At 41.1% G+C, this 20928-nt stretch overlaps 1 protein-coding gene across 2 annotated transcripts in view; it reads left to right on the plus strand.

The window, feature by feature from the left end:
- wdr12 (WD repeat domain 12) overlaps window positions 1-20928 on the plus strand; it is a 52323-nt gene that overhangs the window by 2424 nt on the left and 28971 nt on the right. For both annotated transcript variants that reach the window (XM_078228701.1, XM_078228702.1), the window contains exons 2-8: window positions 7541-7635; window positions 8207-8301; window positions 8477-8583; window positions 9784-9899; window positions 11162-11316; window positions 19477-19522; window positions 20480-20565. In XM_078228701.1, the coding sequence (XP_078084827.1) occupies window positions 7541-7635; window positions 8207-8301; window positions 8477-8583; window positions 9784-9899; window positions 11162-11316; window positions 19477-19522; window positions 20480-20565 (700 nt within the window). The remainder of the gene's footprint in view (window positions 1-7540; window positions 7636-8206; window positions 8302-8476; window positions 8584-9783; window positions 9900-11161; window positions 11317-19476; window positions 19523-20479; window positions 20566-20928) is intronic.

Consider the following 20928-nt stretch of genomic DNA (forward strand, 5'->3'; position numbering starts at 1 on the left):
GCCTCCTGTTTGGAAAAACAACCCTCTACAACTATCCTCTGTCTTCTGTCGTCAAGCCAATTTTGTATCCAATTGACTGGATCCCATGAGATTTAACCTTATGCAACAACCTACCATGCGGTACCTTGTCAGGGGCCTTGCTAAAGTCCAGTTGACAACATTGACTGCACTGCCCTCATCTGCTTTCTTGGATGCCCCGTCAAAAAATTCAATCAAATTCGAGAGACATGATTTTCCACTCACAAAGCCATGCTGACTGTCCCTAATCAGTCCTTGCCTCTCTAAATGCTTGTAGATCCTGTCTCTCAGAATACCTTCCAACAACTTACCCACAACAGACGTTAGGCTCACCGATCTGTTGTTCCCAGGCTTTTCTCTGCCCGGCAGCTCTTCTTAAAGGCATTTGCTCCCTTCCAATCTTCAGGCACCTCACCTGTGGCTGTCGATGATTCAAATATCTCCACTCGGGGACCTGCGATTTCCTCCCTAACCTCCCACAACGTCCTGGCATACACTTCATCAGGTCCCAGGGATTTAAGTCTTCCAGCACCACCTCCTCGGTAATATGTACATTCCTCAAGACACCACTATTTATTTCCCCAAGTTCCCTAATATCTGTGCCTTTCTCGACAGTAAATACTGATGAGAAATATTCACTTAGGATCTCACCCATCTCTTGTGGATCTGCATGTAGATGATTTTGTTGATCCTTAAGAGGTCCTATTTTTTCCCTAGTTACTCTTTTGCCCTTTATATATTTGTAGATGCTCGTTGAATTCTCTTTTGCCTTATCTGCCAAAGCAATCTTGTGTCCACTTTTTGCCCTCCTGATTTCTCACTTAACTCTACTCTGACACCTTCCATACCCTTCAAGGGATCAACTTGATCGCAGCTGCCTATGCATGTCATATGCCTCCTTCTTCTTTTTGGCCAGGACCTCAATATTCTGAGTCATCCAGTGTTCCCTATTTCTACCAGCCTTGCCCTTCACTCTAGAAGGAATGTGCTTACTCTGAACCCTGATTAAAACAATTTTGTAAGCCTCCCACTTACCAGACATCCCTTTGCCTGCCAAAAGACTCCCCCAATCAACTTTTGAAAGTTCCAGTCTGATAACATCAAAATTGGTCTTGCCCCAGTTTAGAATTTTAACTTTTGGGCCAGACCTGTCACTCTCCATAGCTATCTTAAAACTAAGGGAATTATGGTCACTAGTCCCAAAGTGATCCCTCACTAACACTTCTGTCACCTGCCCTTCCTTATTTCCCAAGATGAGGTCAAGTTTTGCCCCCTCTCTAGTCGGGCCATCCACATTCTGAATGAGAAATTTCTCCTGAATACACAACAAATTTCTCTCCAGCCAAGCCCCTAATGCTATGGCTGTCCCAGTCAATGTAGGGAAAGTTAAAAGCCCCTATTATTACCACCCTATTTTTCTTGATGTTATCTATAATCTCCTTACATATTTGTTCCTCAATTTCCCGCTGACTATTTGAGGGCTTATAGTACAATCCTATCAAAATGATCTCCCCTTTCTTATTTCTCAGTTCTACCCATATAGACTCAGTGGGCAAACCCTCAGAAATATCCCCTCTCAGTACTGCCGTGATGTTCTCCCTGAACAAAAACGCAACTCCCCCTCCTCTCTTACCTCCTGTTCTATCTTTCCTATAGTACCTGTACCCTGGAACATTGAGTTGCCAGATCTGTCCCTCCCTTAGCCATGTTTCAGTAATAGTTATAATATCCCAGTTGCATATACCCATCTATGCCCTGAATTCCTCTGCTTTGCCCGTCAGGCCTTTTGCATTGAAATAAATGCAGATTAATCTAGACTTCCCTGGCTCTCTGCCCTGCTCTTGCCCAACCTGTCTAGCATTACTAGAATTACTGACATTGCCTTTACTATTTAACATGCTCTCTTTAACTTCCATGCTGTCCTCAACCTTCTCTTCTGTGTCCCTACTACTTTTGTCCCACCACCCTGCCAAACTAGTTTTGCTAGAGTCACTCCTGAGTCCCTCTTGAATAGGTCACCCCTGCCCCAGAAGAGATTCCAATGATCCACATATCTATATCCCTCCCCCTTGCACCAGCTCTCAAGCCACACATTCATTTGCCTGATCTTCCTATCCCTACTTTCGCTAGCATATGGCACCGACAGTAGTCCAAAAATTACTACCCTCGAGGTCCTGCACTTTAGTCTTCTGCCTACTTCTCTATATTCACACTTCAGGACCACATCCTTTTTCCTACCTATGTTGTTGGTACCAATGTGTACAATGACTTCTGGCTGCTCACCCTCCCCCTTAAGAATGTCCTTCAACCGCTCAGAGACATCTTTGACCCTGACACCAGGGAGGCAACACATCATCCTGGAATCTCGATTGCGGCCACAGAAATACCTGTCTGTACCTTTGACTAGCGAGTCCCCTATTACTACTGCTCGCTTGTTCTTTGCCCGACCCTGTTCTACAGCAGAATCAGGTGAGGTGTCACAGGCCTGGCTGCTGTTGGTATTTTCCCTGAGAGGCTATCACCTTCAACAGGGTTGAAACGGTATACCTGTTTGAAAGGGCAATAGCCACAGGAGACTCCTGGATAATGTGATCAACATCACTAATTCTGCCTAATTTACATCTCATTGGTCCAGGTTCTTTCTGATCTGCGACCAATTATCAAAATAAAGTATTTATAAAACAAGCATGCAACTAAATTCTGTGTTTGGTGAATTTCTCCTTGACCATATATTATCAGACATTGTTCCATTATAAAGTTCGGGAGGGTGTGAATCATGCCTGTTGATGCATTCAGTACAATTTTGGCTGATCTTCAGTGGAATCTCTAGTTCCCCTCCCCACACCTCCTTGTTCTTTGATTCATCGAGAGACCAAAAGCCTGTCCATCTCAGGCTTAAATATATTCACCGATGGAGCAGCCACAACACTTGAGTTGGGAATTACAAAGATTCACAGCCTTTTGAGTGAGGATACTAATACCTTAACTTCCTCAGTAAGCCATGAATAGATTTTCATTACTGAGTTTTTCATTGGATTGTATTTTTGTTGAACATTCTGAATTGTTTCTTTAAATGGTTCTGATTGTTTATTTATTGCCATATTGTTTGGTCTATTAGCACAATCAACCAACTGTGCCTATGTAATTGGCTTTGTTTAAGATTCTTGTTTGGTACTGGAGTATGTTGCTTTCAAACTTAATGTGTGTTGGTGGGATTTCCAAGGTGGCTGGTACTGTCAGGAATCTCAGACAATACAAGACTCATGAAGCCAGTGTCTCAGTTTAAAGACATAACTTTTATTTAACCAGCAGCTGCTAGGAGAAATCATCAAATGGTCAGGGTAACTCTGAGATAGAGCAGCTAGACCTCTCCAATGCGTTCTGACGTATACAATTCAAAACTGATCAATTACAGGTTTTCTTATCAATTATTCCCACCTTTCATTAGCTTTAAATCAATCATCTTCAATACACATAAATCAACAATAATACCTGTCATATACCTCGTATTATAGGTATAATACCAATAATATATTGGTATTATACCAATACCAATCTTACCCTCTGGCATAATGGCATTTCATTAGTCCATAGAATCCAGAAGCTAACTCCTGTCCTGGCTGATCCCACTTCCTGTATCCCACAGCAACCAGAGACGCTAGCCCAAAGTTCAAATGAATGCTCCCATAAGGTCACTGCCAAACCAGATTAATACATGACTCCACGTCTGGGCATGCATCCATCTTATCTGGACAGTGAATAAACCATATTCATGTAATATGATTAAGTGTTCTAAATGTTCTCCCCGTCCGAAACTTTACTGCTAAATTTTGCATATTCTCAAGGTCTAAATATTCTCTTGGAATATGGCTTTGCCCTAATGCCTTTTACCATGATTCTTCACAGCAAATTGCTCTTGGCTAGAATGAACAATATACCTTAAAAATACATCAATACATTCAAAATATCAGCATATATGTTTTAAAATCATAATCACTTATCTAAATCTCTTACTACATCTCATGTGTAAACTGTTTTCTTGTTGGCTCATAAGCTTGATTTAAAAGTCATTTAACTCAATGCTGGTAGTTCTATCAGTGCCTTAATGTCTAATGGTTTAAAAATCTTACTAACCTATTAGGATTCTCACTCTTAGAATATAGAATTCAATTGTATGATGACTGACATTACAGTTTCCATTGAGTAAATTTTTAATGCAACATTAAAATCGCTGATTTTGAAAATAAATAGTTTATCAACGGAGAAAAGTGTATATCAAAACTTTAAAAGAGCAAAATACAGTAGATTAATTGGTGGATATGTGTGCGGGAGTTTGCAGAACCCGGCTATGCAACCTGCACAATTTTATAACAGAATAGATATAGCCACCACAAGTTAGTAAGTGTTTGCAAATCAAAAGAAGACGGAACAAAAAAGATAACATTTTTGAGATTTTTCTCTCAACATAGGTGAAAGAAATTTTGGAAGCTAAAATGGAAAGGCAGACATCTGGTTTTAGAATATTTTAATCTTGTGACAAACCAAAATATTATGTTCCACGACTGAGAGTGCGGCCTTGCAATTGAAATAGTTACAACTTAAATGAGAATCGAAAGACCATTTGCAATATTTTGCTGCCTTCAAGTTATATAGCTAATTTTTTAAAAATTCTTTTTTTTAAACTTTACATCAATTATCTCTTCCTGAGGATATAGTGTTAACCTAGTTGTGGATAGTTAGATTCATGGCCCACTGGCCCTGGTACTGGGGGAGCAAAGGAGCTATTCCATTGGGACCAACTGATCTGGCCAATTGTATAATTAGGGCTTTAAAATAAAAGTGAAGTGAATTTAGATAGTTAGAGCGAAAAGTCGAAACAATAGAGTGATTTGGCTAAAGACCAGCAGAGTAGGACAGGAAGGTATAGAGAGATTAATGGTAGCAGGGCATCAATTAGTAAGGTACATGGAAAGGATAATAGTCAAAAATAAAATTAAAGCCTTTGATCCGAGTATATAACAAGGTAGATGAGCTGGAAGCATAAATGATGGTTTAGATATAATTACATTCTTGAGACATGGTTACAAGGTGACCAAGGTTGAGAACTAAATAGTCCAAGGTACACAACATATCAAAAAGATAGGCAAAATAGAAAAGGAGGAATATAGGACTTTTAGTAAAGGATTATTTATGACATAGAATCAGAATAGGAAGTGATTAGGAATAAAATGGGTCACAAACTGCTGGAGTAAGTAGTTTATAAGTTACCTAATAGTAGCCTAATAGATTCCGGGGTGGGCAAGGCTTGGAAAACAGCATTCTCCATTGGCCTCGGGCGGGATCGTACAAACCTCGGGCGGACGTGCCAGTGTTCAGCAATAAATAATTGGAGCTTGTAACAAAGGCAAAGACTGACCACATTAAAATGGCAAAGATTGTCTGGAAGATTAATTTGTTGAATGTTTTCACAGTTTCCTGGAACAACATGTGGTGGAACCAACTACTGATAAAGCTATTTTAGATTTTATCTTGTGCAACGAGAGAGGGAAAATGAATAATCTCGTAGTGAAAGATCCACTGGGAAATGTGATCATAATAGAGTGAATTGTATATTAAGTTTGAAAATGAGCTACTCCTGTCCCAAACAAAAATGTTCAACTTAAAAAAAACAGTAATATGGGTCTGAGAAGGGAGTTAGCAAAGATTGATTGAGGAAAAAGATGAAAATAATGGGAATTGAAAAAGCCGTGGGAAACATTCAAAGAAACAATTCAAAATATTCAACAAATGCAAAAATTCTGCAGGAAAAATCCATTTGTGGCTCATTAGTGAAGTTAATGAGAGTATCAGGTCAAAAGTAGAGGCTTAACAAAGCCTAGCAGTTAACCTGCGAATAGTGTGTGTTTTGGAAACCAGCACAGTTGATGAAAGTGGAAAAGTTAGACATGAAAGTAAACTAGCCTGGAGTATAAGAACAGATCTTAAGAGTGTTGTACGCAGGGTGTACTAGGACCCTGCAGATTCCTCTCAACCAATGTGTTTGTTCAATAAGTTTTATCCAGGTGTTTCAGCAAGTTGCTGGCAAAAAACTACGAACACGAGTAAGTTCAACTAACGCGACTTTATTTCAGACAATTTTAAGAAAGAATAGCACACTTTAATTCTAAGAATTCTTACTCTAACAATCTATCATAACTGCCCATTTCTCTAGAATACGAATACTTCCCAGATCTTGATTCCTTGTCGATTCACTGGTTCTGATTGCTTGATTCCTGCAGCCTATTACTGTCGATTGATCTCTGGTCTTTGGTGTCGGTCTCTCTCTCTCGGCGTAGAAGGCAAGCTGCTCGTGTCTTCACTCTGTCCAGCCATGCCTCGGGATAGGCGGAGAGTGGGGGGGGGGGGTCCTCTACTTGCCCTGCACAAACTGGGGGTCCTTTACCTTTCTGGCTACATTCCAGAACTTTCTGGTGTTTTTGGCCAATCGGGGCCCTGACTTGATTAGTTTTGCAACCTCAGAACTTTGTGAATGAATTTCGATGGTCATTCTTTGTTTGCTGATGTCCTGATGCCTGTATGTCTCGATTTTGGGTCAGAATATGCATTTGCTCTTTTGCTCCTATTGATTTTGTCTGATGCAGTATCTAAAGGTGCTTGTTTCATCAAAGAGGGTCTGATTATTTCCTAAATGTATTAGGGTGAGTTCCTAACTCTATTGCTTCATTAAGTTCTTTTCATGTCTGCGACCGTATTTTATGCATCCTGACTTCTATTATTTTATCAAGTCGCTACAGGGGCTATTGGGGGTAGGCCTGATTCTGTGTCTTATGTCTCCGGTATTAGAGAGTTCCCAGCATGCTGTAGTGTATTGGCAAACTTTCTGCTGGTCTGTTTCATATAATTCTTATAGGGCTGCTACATGAGCTTTTACAGGTATATACAAGGGAGGAGAGTAGCTAAAGTAAGTGTTAGTCCCTAAGAGGTCGGGACAGAATAAATTGTTACGGAAAATCATGGAGTAAGTAAAAAAATCCCATTTCCAATGGCTGAACCACAGCCGTAAGGTCATTGGCAGAAGAGACATAGGAAAAACATTTCACACACCCAAGTGATTAAGATTTGGAATGTGTTGTCTGATGATGGTGATAGATACAGTAATAGCTTTCAAAACAGAATTGTTTGTGTACTTGGAGAATTAAATTGCAGGACTTTGGGAAAAGAGTTGGGGGATTATTCTTTGAAATAACCGCTGTAGACTTAATGGGCTGAATGCCTTCCTCCTTGTACTTTACTGTCTATAATTCTATGAACTGCCTTGACAATCAGGAGGGGGTGAAAGTGATGAATGGGAACAGTCCCTCTGCTTCTAGCTTCTGACTCAGTACAAACACTTGTACTAGTGACGCACCTGCTATCTTGGTTGCAGTGGGTACCATATCAGGACCATAAAGTGGAATAAGAATTTCAATAATATATTAAAAAACTGTCTTTGTAACACTGAAAAATGTGTTTCTGTACATAGGTATGAAGTGGATGACGTACCATTCTCTGTGCCTGCTTCATCTGAAGTTAATGATCTCAGCAAAGTTATCAATAAGCTACTGGAAGCAAAACATGGTGAGCTTATGCCATTTGTGAGTGCCAGATAATTGATCCAGCTGGCACTTGTTAAGATAAACCAGGTTGTGATTCAAAATGTTTTTTCCATTAAATAAATCTTCTGGGAACTGCATTAATTCCAGATTCAAATCTAACTCAAGTCTATGGCATGTATGGGTCCTTGTGACCAGAATCCTGGGTTTGAGTTCATAGCACAACACTGCCCAGATTGCCATTTCACTGAGATTGCAATGATGGATAGTGTGAAAAATGCAAGGATTGACCTTGATGCAGTATGGGGTACTCTTTTAATGTTAGCATTGCGTAAAGGGAGATTTACACTGTATCTTGCCACAATATAACAAAGCAATTCACTGAGTGGCACGGGTAATATTGTTCTACTTTACCTTCAGTCCTCAATACTTTGAGTGTTATTGTCTCTTTGAATGTGGGACGAAGGAAGAATTGTAGTTTATGATGAGTAGTCTGGTGTTCTGTGACTTGTTTTAAGAGTGGGGCATGTTATGTATGTCTATTTTTGTTTTGTATATGAAGTGACTGATAGATGTCAGTTTTTTTGTTCTTTCAGCTAATCACAAGCATGCAGACTTTGATTTCCTCATTAAGGGCCAATTCCTACGGCTAGCACTGGGTAAGCACATGGAACTGGAAAATATTTCAACGGTAAGTCACCACAAACCTACTTTCATGAAAATTAATTAATGCCGTGCTCTCCATCCCTCGGGCTAAGAGAATTCAGCATGTACTGTTTTTTTCGGAAAACAGCAACATAAAATGTAGCTGGTCAGTGACCAAATTGAAGAAAGAGCATTAATATAATCTTTTTATTCCATACTAGGAAGAGGTGGTTGAGATTGAATATGTGGAAAGATACAGTGCCCCTCAGCCAGAAGAGTGCTTGTTCCATGATGATTGGGTCAGTGCAGTGGAGGTGCAGGGAGAATGGTAAGAATGGTTTGATGCGGGGCACCTGCAAATGATGGAAACCTGGTGCGGAAACCCTGTTGCTGAAAATATAAATGGTATTTTTGATGAGAATGAGAGCCAGTGATTATTCATTAGCCACCAGGGCTTAAAACTTTGTGGAGCAGCTTGGTTATTTATAATTTCCTCGTTGAAACTTTTTAATGTTTCCATTGGGGTTCAGTCTGGTTGGAACAATGAATGGTCCCTGATCTAATTAATATATAACACCTAACATAATAGACTTGTGAAACAGCAACAGTAGGGAACTTCACATTTTTCAGTGCAACTTGGGCTAAATTCCATCAGTTACAAGTTATCCAATGTTGATATAGATGTTCTTGAATTGGTGACGATTCTTCACCTTTTGCCTGCCATCCTTTCTGTTCTTACCTGCCTGAACTCTAGAAACTAATGGGCAGCACGCTGGCACAGTGGTTAGTACTGTTGCCTCACAGCACCATGGCTCTTTCTGGACACACTGAAGTAGTCAATTCCAGCCTCGAGTGACTGTGTGGAGTTTGCACGTTCTCTCCATGTCTGTGGATTTCCTCCAGGTGCTCCGGTTTCCTCCCACATTCCAAAGATGTGTGGGTTGGGTTCATTGGTCAGGGGGAGTAAATATGTGGAGTTGCGGGGGTTGGGATTTAATGGGATTGTTGTCAGTGTAGGCTCAATGGGTTGAACTGCACTGTAGAGATTCTATGACTCTAATCCTGGACTCAGTTCCCTAAAAGATTTATGAAAATGTGTAGGATGAGAGAAGTGAGCTGTATTTACATTGGCATGACCGAGTAAAGCAACTGTATATGCCAAAACCATTCAACATCCCCTTGTATATTTTAAAGCAAATAAATTTATTAAACATGATAAAAGCAGAATATGCTATAATTACTCAGCAGGCCTGGTGCCATTTGTGAAAAACAGAGTTAATGTTTCAGGTTAGTGACCCCTTTGTTGGTTCTGGAACATTTGTTTTTTTTCTCCACAGAAACTGTCAGACCTGCTAGTCATTTCCAGCATTCTTTTGTGATTTCAGACTCCCAGCATCTGCATAACTTTGCTCTTAGAAGTTTGTCAAGCCTTTCTGCTTGGAAATTGTGTCCTTCATCAGCTCATTATCTGGCTTTGAATACTGCAGCAGTGTTCAAGACTTGATGTGGTTATTTTATGCTCTTTCAGGATTCTCACAGGATCATATGATAAAGTTGCTCACATTTGGACTTTAGATGGTCGACCACTCATGGCTCTTTCTGGACACACTGAAGTAGTCAAAGATGTAGCGTGGATCAGGAAAGGTAAATCTTTTGATAATTTAAATCAGAATAACTACAACCAAGCTTCGGCTAAGTGGGATTACTTTTTTAAAGAACCGGAATCTGCAGATTTTCTGTATCTATAGGGATCATTCAGTAACTTGCAAGATTGTGTTTTATGCTATTAGAGGAAATTTAACGAATTTTTTAATGGAAGTCTCTTGTGGCAGTAATAGATGTTGCAGCATAAACTGTTCGAATGCACTGACTAGTTGGCTAGTAATGGTAGTTCTATTAAGCCTTGTCTGATTTGTATAATGTTTATTTGTATAATCATCTAATTTTGAAATTCAGCACGAGAGTATCTAAGCAGCTGTCATTAATGTACGATTTGTGATATCTATCAAAATAAAATATCACCTTTGCATTGGAGTTCGATTTCTCATACTGTTGCATCAGTCACTCTGGTTCCCTTGATGTTTTAAGAACAAAGTTTTTTTTTGAGCTTCGTAATGTTTTGAGTTTAGGGTCTAAGGAGTTCGGAGTTCCTTACTTAATATACACTTTGAACATTAGGAGAGTAATACAATCCATACTTTAGTAAGTTGTTATTTGGAAAAATAACATGCTGAATCTACTCAATTTGAGTTTCATTCCCAAAGACACTTCTGTTTTGACCTTGCTGACATCCTGCTTTTGCAACATATAATGGCCCAGACTTTGTTATTGTAATGATAGTGAGAATGAACAGTGACAATTTCTGTACTTTGTATAGCTGAGTACAACATCTGCATCCATATCCACGCATAGGCAGTTAAATGCAGAAATTCAGAAGTTGCTGTCAATGATTACCTGCTCCTCCACATGCTGTTGAAATCTTTGCTCGTGGAAATCAATTTGAATTGAAGTGAACTTCCACTTTTTCTGCTGCTGTTCTTACCTTTGAACTAAGTGGCTTGCTAAGTCACTTCAGAAGGCAGTTAAGAGTCAACCACATTGCTATGGATCTGGAGTCTCATGTAGGCCAGATCAGATAAAGACAGATTTCCTTCCTAAAGGACATAAGAGAATCAGATGGGTTTTTTACTGCAATCAGTGATAGTTTTATGGTTGCAATCACTGTTTCTGGAATTCAATTTGAAACATGCTATAATTGGTAACAGTAATGTTCCTTTCTTCCCTGCTCAAGACTTGGCCACATGTTCACAATTCTTCGGTAAAATGTGTTTGTACTATCATGTGCTGTCTGTTTGCGTTATAAACGTGATGTATGGCTTTATTTAACTAAGTTTTGTTTCTATTAGCTGGTCCCTGCAACCTGCTGCTCAGTGCCTCTCAAGATCAGAGTGTTATTTTGTGGGAATGGAACTCTGAAAAGAACAAAGTGAAAGCATTGCACTGCTGTCGAGGACATGCGGCCAGTGTAGAATCAATTGCTGTGGACAACACCAAAACCAAAGTGAGTTGCTTAATTCTGAGATTTTAACTGTATGTATAAATAACTTTGGGCTATTATTTATTTAGATCTACAGATTAACACTTTTTTGACTGGTTTAGTAGTTTAGGTAATCCTATTTAAGGGCACCATAAAAACCCAGCAGATTGGGAAGAGCAGACTAAGCCAAAAAAGTGATGCATGTATATAATCTGTTGTGCAACAAAATGAGAAACTCTGGTATCCTTATTACAGTGTATTCTGTTTATTTGTTTTTTCTCTGTCCATTGTTGTTGTTAATGACAATCCAGTTATCTGCTCTTAGATGTTTAGCAGTGTTGTTCTCAGAAGCTTGTTAGGAGGTACTCCAGAAGACTTGAGGATTGACTTCCTTAGATTCCACCCCGTCCCCCCATTTTGCCTAATATTGTGACTTCAGATGAAGATTTGAGAAATTGCCAGCATAAAAATGTCAACTACTTTGGATTCCATGGGAGGACTATTAAACAAATGCTCGTGTCTTTCTTGAAACCAGCTCCATAAGCATTATCACTTTAATGGACTGGTCACTGCATACGGATAGCTGAAAGGCATCACCAGATCCTGTTTTGTCAGCTCTCAAATGGCCATTATCCTGGGGCGGACATAGAAAACGCTTCAAAGAAGCTCTCCTTAAGGCACAGCAACGTTGACAGTAATGCCTGGGAGAGTTACCCATCGTTCAGAATGGTGACAACTATTACGGTGGATCCTGTTTATTTGTTTTTTCTCTGCCTATTGTTCTTGTTAATGGCAATCCAGTTATCTGCTCTTAGATGTTTAGCAGTGTTTTTCTGAGAAGTTTATTAGAAGGTACTCCAGAAGATTTGAGGATTGACTTCCTCAGGTTCCACCCCCCCCCCTCCCATTTTGCCTAATATTGTGACTTCAGATGAAGATTTGGGAAATTGTCAGTATCAAGCTACACAAGAGTCGAAATGTTCTAATGATGAGGCAGCGCGGTACCAGGGAAGGCAAGAAAGGGAAGCAAATCCTGCAGTCAGAATCTAACTGTCTCATGAGACATGCTGCCCCATTTGCCCAAAGATCTGTGGGCCTAGAATCATCCTGTTCAGTGACATGAAGACCCATGCTGCAAACTTGTGACCCTGAGCAGATGTCATCTTTGAATCAAGGGACAACTAGCAGTGATCCCCCCAGTAGCTAACTCCCAAATGTTTCAATTCATTTCACTATCAGTTTTTTTTAAATGTGCAGAACATTATGTCAAAGGCTGTTTGTGAGACCTGCTAACAAGCAATTCATAATGGCCATTCAGTACAGCTGTTCTTAATCCTTATCAGGTTGTTCAACCATGTTATTGTTATGTCTCGTCTATTCCTACTCCAATGAATATGTGCACTTCTGCAAGTATTTTAGAAGGTTAAATGAGAGGTTTAACAGCTTTGTACTACTGTTGTCTTTTCACATATTGGCTCTTATAGCTTTGTTTAAAAACTTACTGACCTCATCTAAGAATAATGATCTCTCGCGCCTAGTTTTCATGAAAATGAATTCCCAGTTTTAAAAAAATGAACTTGCAACACTAACCTATTCCTTTAACTATTCCAAGTTTCAGACAATTGTCATACAAGCTGAGGAACAGGAATACATTATCATAGAGATCATAGAAACCCTACAGTGCAGAAGGAGGCCATTCGGCCCATCAAGTCTGCACCGACCACAATCCCACCCAGGCCCTACCCCCACATATTTTACCCGCTAATCCCTCTAACCTACACATCCCAGGACTCTAAGGGGCATTTTTTTAACCTGGCCAATCAACCTAACCCGCACATCTTTGGACTGTGGGAGGAAACCGGAGCACCCGGAGGAAACCCACGCAGACACGAGGAGAATGTGCAAACTCCACACAGACAGTGACCCGAGCCGGGAATCGAACCCGGGACCCTGGAGCTGTGAAGCAGCAGTGCTAACCACTGTGCTACCGTGCCGCCTATATAGCCCCTGAAGCCTGTTCTGGCATTTGATGAGATGGTTTCTGTATGACCATACCCCATGCACATGTATTTGCCCCATATCTCTTAATATCTTTGGTTGCAATAATCTCAGTTTTAAAATTAACAATTGACCTAGCATTCAATGGGGAGGCAGTGGTGTAGTGGTATTGTTGCTGGGCTTGTAATCCAGAGACACAGGGTAATGATCTGGGCTCTAATCTCGCCATGTCTGATGGTGAAATTTGAATTCAAAGAGAAAGGAAAGTACAGCACAGGAACAGGCCCTTCGGCCCTCCAAGCCTGTGCTGATCATGATGCCCTAACTAAAAAAATCTTAGTCAGTCCATATCACTCTATTTCCTCCATATTCACATACCCATCAAGATGCCTCTTAAATGTTGCTAATGTGCCTGCTTCAACCACATTCTCTGGTAGCACATTCCACTCTGTGTGGAAACATTTCCCCTGCTCATCTCCCTTAAACATTTCCCCTCTCACCTGAACCTGGGCCCCTTGTAATTGACACTTCCACCCTTGGAAAAAGTCTCTGACTATCCACTCTGTCTAAGCCTCTCATAATTTTGTAGACCTCTATCAGGTCTCCCCTCAGCCTCCACCTTTCCAGTGAAAACAATCCTAGTTTATTCAACCTCTTCTCATAGCCAATATCCTTGAGACCAGGCAACATCCAGGTGAACTTTCTTTGCACTCTCTCGAAAGCTTCCATGTCCTTTTGATAATGTGGAAATAAAAGTCTAATGATGACCATGAAACCATTGTCGATTGTTGTAAAAACCGAACTGGTTCACTAATGGTCCTTACCTGCTCTGACCTATATGTGACTCCAGTCATGGCAATGTGGTTGACCCTTCTTGGGACTGGTAATAAATGCTGGCCGAGCCAGCAACACCCACATCCCATGAGTGAAAAAAAGCTTGCCATTTGTGGAGGACAGTTCTAAACTTGTATGAAGAATTGTTACCAGCTTTGCTCCCGAAATGCCAAGCTCAATTTTTTTGAGTATATCACCTAGACTCCCCATCCAGCAGAAACCAAGGAACTGTACTTTTGGGATGGGCTGTATCTGAGTAGGAATGGGACTATGTCAGGATAAAAAGGGTGATCATGAGGATTTTAAACCTATAAATGGGGAGGGAGAGTACTCGGGTGGAAAAAATAATAGAAATAGAACATAGAACATAGAACATTACAGCGCAGAACAGGCCCTTCGGCCCACGATGTTGCACCGACCAGTTAAAAAAAAAACTGTGACCCTCCAACCTAAACCAATTTCTTTTCGTCCATGAACCTATCTACGGATCTCTTAAACGCCCCCAAACTAGGCGCATTTACTACTGATGCTGGCAGGGCATTCCAATCCCTCACCACCCTCTGGGTAAAGAACCTACCCCTGACATCGGTTCTATAACTACCCCCCCTCAATTTAAAGCCATGCCCCCTCGTGCTGGATTTCTCCATCAGAGGAAAAAGGCTATCACTATCCACCCTATCTAAACCTCTAATCATCTTATATGTTTCAATAAGATCCCCTCTTAGCCGCCGCCTTTCCAGCGAAAACAATCCCAAATCCCTCAGCCTCTCCTCATAGGATCTCCCCTCCATACCAGGCAACATCCTGGTAAACCTCCTCTGCACCCTCTCCAAAGCCTCCACATCCTTCCTGTAATGTGGGGACCAGAACTGCACACAGTACTCCAAGTGCGGCCGCACCAGAGTTGTGTACAGTTGCAACATAACGCTACGACTCCTAAATTCAATCCCCCTACCAATAAACGCCAAGACACCATATGCCTTCTTAACAACCTTATCTACTTGATTCCCAACTTTCAGGGATCTATGCACACATACACCTAGATCCCTCTGCTCCTCCACACTATTCAAAGTCCTCCCGTTAGCCCTATACTCAACACATCTGTTATTCCTACCAAAGTGAATTACCTCACACTTCTCCGCATTAAACTCCATCCGCCACCTCTCGGCCCAACTTTGCAACCTGTCTAAGTCTTCCTGCAAACTACGACACCCTTCCTCACTGTCTACCACACCACCGACTTTGGTGTCATCAGCAAATTTGCTAATCCACCCAACTATACCCTCATCCAGATCATTAATAAATATTACAAACAGCAGTGGCCCCAAAACAGATCCCTGAGGTACACCACTTGTAACCGCACTCCATGATGAATATTTACTATCAACCACCACCCTCTGTTTCCTATCCGCTAGCCAATTCCTGATCCAATTTCCTAGATCACCCCCAATCCCATACATCTGCATTTTCTGCAGAAGCCTACCATGGTGAACCTTATCAAACGCCTTACTAAAATCCATATATACCACGTCCACTGCCTTGCCCCCATCCACCTCCTTGGTCACTTTCTCAAAAAACTCAATAAGGTTAGTAAGGCACGACCTACCTGCCACAAAACCATGCTGACTATCACCTATCAATTCATTACTCTCCAAATAACTATAAATCCTATCCCTTATAATTTTTTCCAACATCTTGCCGACAACAGAAGTGAGACTCACCGGTCTATAATTCCCGGGGAAGTCTCTGTTCCCCTTCTTAAACAATGGGACAACATTCGCTAACCTCCAATCTTCTGGTACTATACCAGAGGCCAACGACGACCTGAAGATCAGAGCCAGAGTTTGTTGCTCTCTTCCTTTTGTTTTTAGTCAGAAATGGTGCCTTAGGCACGACAGATAAAGAAAAATAATTAAATCAAACCTGAGACATTCCTAGATGTATGCTCACTACTCATCAATTAAACTCATTGAAATCCTCACTAGAGATAATCCAGTTATAGTTTTGATTGTTAATGTGAGTTAATTTGCCATCTGAGTGGCTGACATTTTCATTTCCAAAGCTAATTTGAATATGTTTTAATTAATTCAGTACCAATATGTTGCTATGCAAGGTGTTGGATCCCATCAATCAGGAACCAGTACTTTTATTTTCCTTTACGGGGTGACTTGCCATATAATCAAGTAAATTGTTCTTATTACTTAAAATTAGGACTCGTAAGTGATTCGGAATAATAACAATAGCATAAATTGAGGATTGGTTAATGGCAGGTTGTACCTAGTGGTGTGCCGCAAGGATCAGTGCTTTGACCTCGTCTATTTTTAAGCTAATATCAATGGCTTGAATGAGGAAGTGAAATGTTGTATGTTCAAGCCGGCTGATGATGCAAAGCTACTTTTCAAAAGGTGTGAGACTACTGTGTGTTGTATTCAGAGGGATTTGGGTATTCTTGTACACAAATCACAGGACATAGAGTTGATCAAGTTGATCCTATTGAATGTTGGAGCAGGCCCGAGGAGCTTTATGACCTATTTCTATTTCTTATGTTTTTTTCTGTGGAATGGGGGCAGTGTTGGTCGTTGACACTTTAGTCAGTGACTTTTCACCAGAGGCCCGGAAGCAATTCAAAATGTGAAGACACAAATGTTATTAAAACCTCCTTTTCAAATCACTGGTTATACTTCAGCTGGAGTATTGTATGCAATTCTGGACAGCATCCCTTAAGAAGGATGTCCAAGGCTTGGAGATGGTGGAGTGGACGTTTATTGGGCTAATATAATGGATGAGGGAGTTCAGTTATGTGAAGAGATTGGAGAAACTGCAATTATTCTCCTTAGGGCAGATTTTTCTTGAATTTTTTTAAGTTTAAGTTTATTTATTAGTGTCACAAGTAGGCTTACGCTAACACTGCAATGAAGTTACTGTGAAAATCCCCTAGTCGCCACACTCTGGCACCTGTTCGGGTACACTAAGGTAGAATTTAACATGGCCAATGCACCTAACTAGCACATCTTTCGGACTGTGGGAGGAAACCGGAGGAAACACACGCAGACACAGGGAGAACGTGCAGACTCCGCACAGACAGTAACCCAAGCCGGAAATCGAACCCGGGTTCCTAGAACAAACAAACAAAGAAAATTACAGCACAGGAACAGGCCCTTCGGCCCTCCAGGCCTGCACCGACCATGCTGCCTGACTTAACTAAAACCCCCTACGCTTCCGGGGACCATGTCCCTCTATTCCCATCTCATTCATGTACTTGTCAAGATGCCCCTTAAAAGTCACTACCGTATCCGCTTCCACTACCTCCCCCGGCAACGAGTTCCAGGCACCCACCACTCTGTGTAAAAAATCTGCCTCGTACATCTCTTTTAAAACTTGCCCCTCGCACCTTAAACCTATGCCCCCTAGTAATTGACTCTTCCACCCTGGGAAAAAGCTTCTGACTATCCACTCTGTCCATGCCCCTCATAATCTTGTAGACTTCTTTCAGGTCTCCCCTCAACCTCCGTCGCTCCAGTGAGAACAAACCAAGTTTCTCCAACCTCTCCCCCATAGCTAATGCCCTCCATACCAGGCAACATCCTGGTAAATCTTCTCTGGACCCTCTCCAAAGCCTCCACATCCTTCTGGTAGTGTGGCGACCAGAATTGAACACTATATTCCAAATGCGGCCTCACTAAGGTTCTATAAAGCGTCAACATGACTTGCTAATTTTTAAACTCAATACCCTGGCCGATGAAGACAAGCATGCCGCATGCCTTCTTGACTACCTTCTCCACCTGCATTGCCACTCTCAGTGAGCTGTGTACCTGTACACCCAGATCCCTTTGCCTATCAATACTCCTAAGGGTTCTGCCATTTACTGTATATTTCCTATCTGTATTAGACCTTCCAAAATGCATTACCTCACATTTGTCCGGATTAAACTCCATCTGCCATCTCTCTGCCCAAGTCTCCAACTGATCTATATCGTGCTGTATCCTCTGATGGTCCTCATCGCTATCTGCAAATCCACCAACCTTTGTGTCGTCCGCAAACTTACTAATCAATCCAGTTTCATTTTCCTCCAAATCATTTATATATATTACAAACAGCAAAGGTCCCAGCACTGATCCCTGAGGAACACCACTTATCATAGCCCTCCATTCAGAAATGCACCCTTCCACTGCTACCCTCTGTCTTCTTTGACCGAGTAAGAGTTTTAACAACACCAGGTTAAAGTCCAACAGGTTTATTTGGTAGCAAATGCCATTTCTTTGACCGAGCCAGTTTTGTGTCCACCTTGCCAGCTCACCTCTGATTCCTGGTGCTGAGGCAGCAGTGCTAACCACGGCGCCGCCCCGATTTGATTTATTGTCACATGTATTGGTGTATAGTGAAAAGTATTGTTTCTTGTGTGCTCTACCGACAAAGCACACTGTACATAGAGCATATAGGGGAGAAGGAAAGGAGAGGGTGCATAAGGTAGTGTTACAATCATAGCTAGGGTGAAGAAAAAGATCTACTTAATATAGATAGGTCCATTCAAAAGTCTGATGGTAGCAGGGAAGAAACTGTTCTTGAGTTGGTTGGTACATGATCTCAGACTTTTGTATCTTTTTCCAGATGGAAGGGGTTATGTCCGGGGTGCGTGAGATCTTTGATAATGCTGGCTGCTTTTCTAAGGCAGTGGCAAGTGTAGACAGAGTCAATGGATGGGAGGCTGGTTTGCGTGATGGACTGGGCTTCGTTCACAGCCCTTTGTAGTTTCTTGTGGTCTTGGTCAGAGCAGGATCTATACCAAGCTGTGATACATCTGGAAAGGATGCTTTCTATGGGGCATCTCTAAAAGTAGGTGAGAGTCGTAGCGGGCATGCCAAATTTCCTTAAGTTCTTAAGAAAGTAGAGATGGCTGGTGAGCTTTCTTAACTATAGCATCGAGAAGGTTAAGAGAGGTATTCAGAATTACAAAGGGTTTTTTTTAATGGCGAAACTATTCCATTTGGCAAGTGGGCTGGGTAACCAAAGAGCATAAATTTAAAGTAAGAGAGAATGTGAGAGAAATTTGCTCACACAGATGATTGTTAAGTTTTGAAACATACTACCTGAAAGTGTGGCAGAATTAGATTTCCTATATCTTGCAAAGGGAATTAGAAATGTACTTAGAGGACTAAATTTACAGGGTTATGAGGAAAAAGCTGGGTATGGGAGGCATTGGGACAGCTCTTTTGAAAAAATAGTCCATGCACAGTGGCTGAATTGCCTCCTGTGCTGTACAAATTTATGATTAGCTCATGATGTTGCAACTACTCATGTTTATTTTAGGTTTGCAGAGTATCCATGTGCTTTACTGACATATTTTCTGCTTAGTTTTGCAGTGGTTCGTGGGACAAGATGATAAAGATTTGGTCGACAGGTAATGGAGAATGTTGCCTATTGGGTTTGGTTTCCTTTCACTAAATATTTGTCTGCAAAAACCCATGTCTAAAGCCCAGCTCCTATACTGCCATCTTCTTTCATTCAGTCATTCCCAAACAATTGCAAGGTCCAAATTGTCAATCAATAGCTTTTCTTAAAAAAGGGTCAAATGTCAGGGTTGCTTCAACTTTTTTTTGGTTTCATCAATTAATTGTATAATATCTTGTAGCATCATTATTTAGAAGAATTACCTCCATAGTGCATTTTAGGCACCAGACAATTTTAGGTGCCAGACAATTTTGTTGTGTCAAAGAAAATGCAACTATCTGATTCATCAAAGCCAAGCTGCTCATGATGTTCATAGAATTATAGAATCCCTACAGTACAGAAGGAGGCCACTGGGCCCATCGAGTCTGCACAGACCACAATCTCACCCAGGCCCTATTTCCATAACCCCTCATATTTACCCTGCTAATCCCCCTGACACTAGGGTTAGTGTAGCATGGCCGTTCAACCAACCCGCGCATCTTTGTTCTGGCAATGTGTATGTAGCTTTTAACATTTGCATGTTGATATAATGTTGAGATTTAGATGTCAGTTGTACATTTGATAAATTCAATGTTAGTTGTACTGACAGCGCACGGTAAGGACGTCCCAGATTTGGACATTATTATATCTCTGTGCTTTCCCTGTCTTGTGTCTCAGGGCCATGCACCATATCCTAGATAAGTGACATATTTGTGTGCCTACATTAGTGTCACTCAAACTTGCCATCATAAAGCTCTAGATGACCTTTTCCTCTGCTTTCTGCTGTTTCACTTTGCTACAGCACCCTATATAAGAAGTTACCATGTGGGAGAGTTGCATGTGTAAGTCTTGATTCTGCCACTGCGCTGTGCTAACCATTACTTTTTCAACAGCCTCAGTTTTTGAACTATCTTTTTTATTTTATTAGTTCCCAATGAGGATGAAGAAATGGTGGATGAGTCTGAATCCAGACCAAGGAAAAAACAGAAGACTGAACAACTGGGATTAACGAGAGTAAGCAGTTCGTTTATATTGCAAATTTTTGAGAGGGAAGGGAAATGATCAGGCCTTTACAGAAAGTGATGTCTTAATAGTGCATACTATGTCCTTATCCAGAATCTAAACACACTAGTGAGGTTGATGTATCAGGTGAAGCCGTCCAGTGACGGTTTTTGACTTGAGTGCCCATTTTAATCATATTGCTAGCAGGAAGTGACAGGTATAGGTCAGGATTTCCACAGGTGATGATGGAGTTTCCAAGGCAATTGAAAGACTCATATTGTTACAATGTACAGCAAATTTTCCTGTATTTCTCATGTTAGAGTCCTCCCTGTATAGAAATTGTCTTGGATGGTCAGCTTGAAATCATCACAGGTT

This window comes from Mustelus asterias, chromosome 14 (assembly GCF_964213995.1).
Source record: "Mustelus asterias chromosome 14, sMusAst1.hap1.1, whole genome shotgun sequence".
NCBI classification, from domain to species: Eukaryota; Metazoa; Chordata; class Chondrichthyes; order Carcharhiniformes; family Triakidae; genus Mustelus; species Mustelus asterias.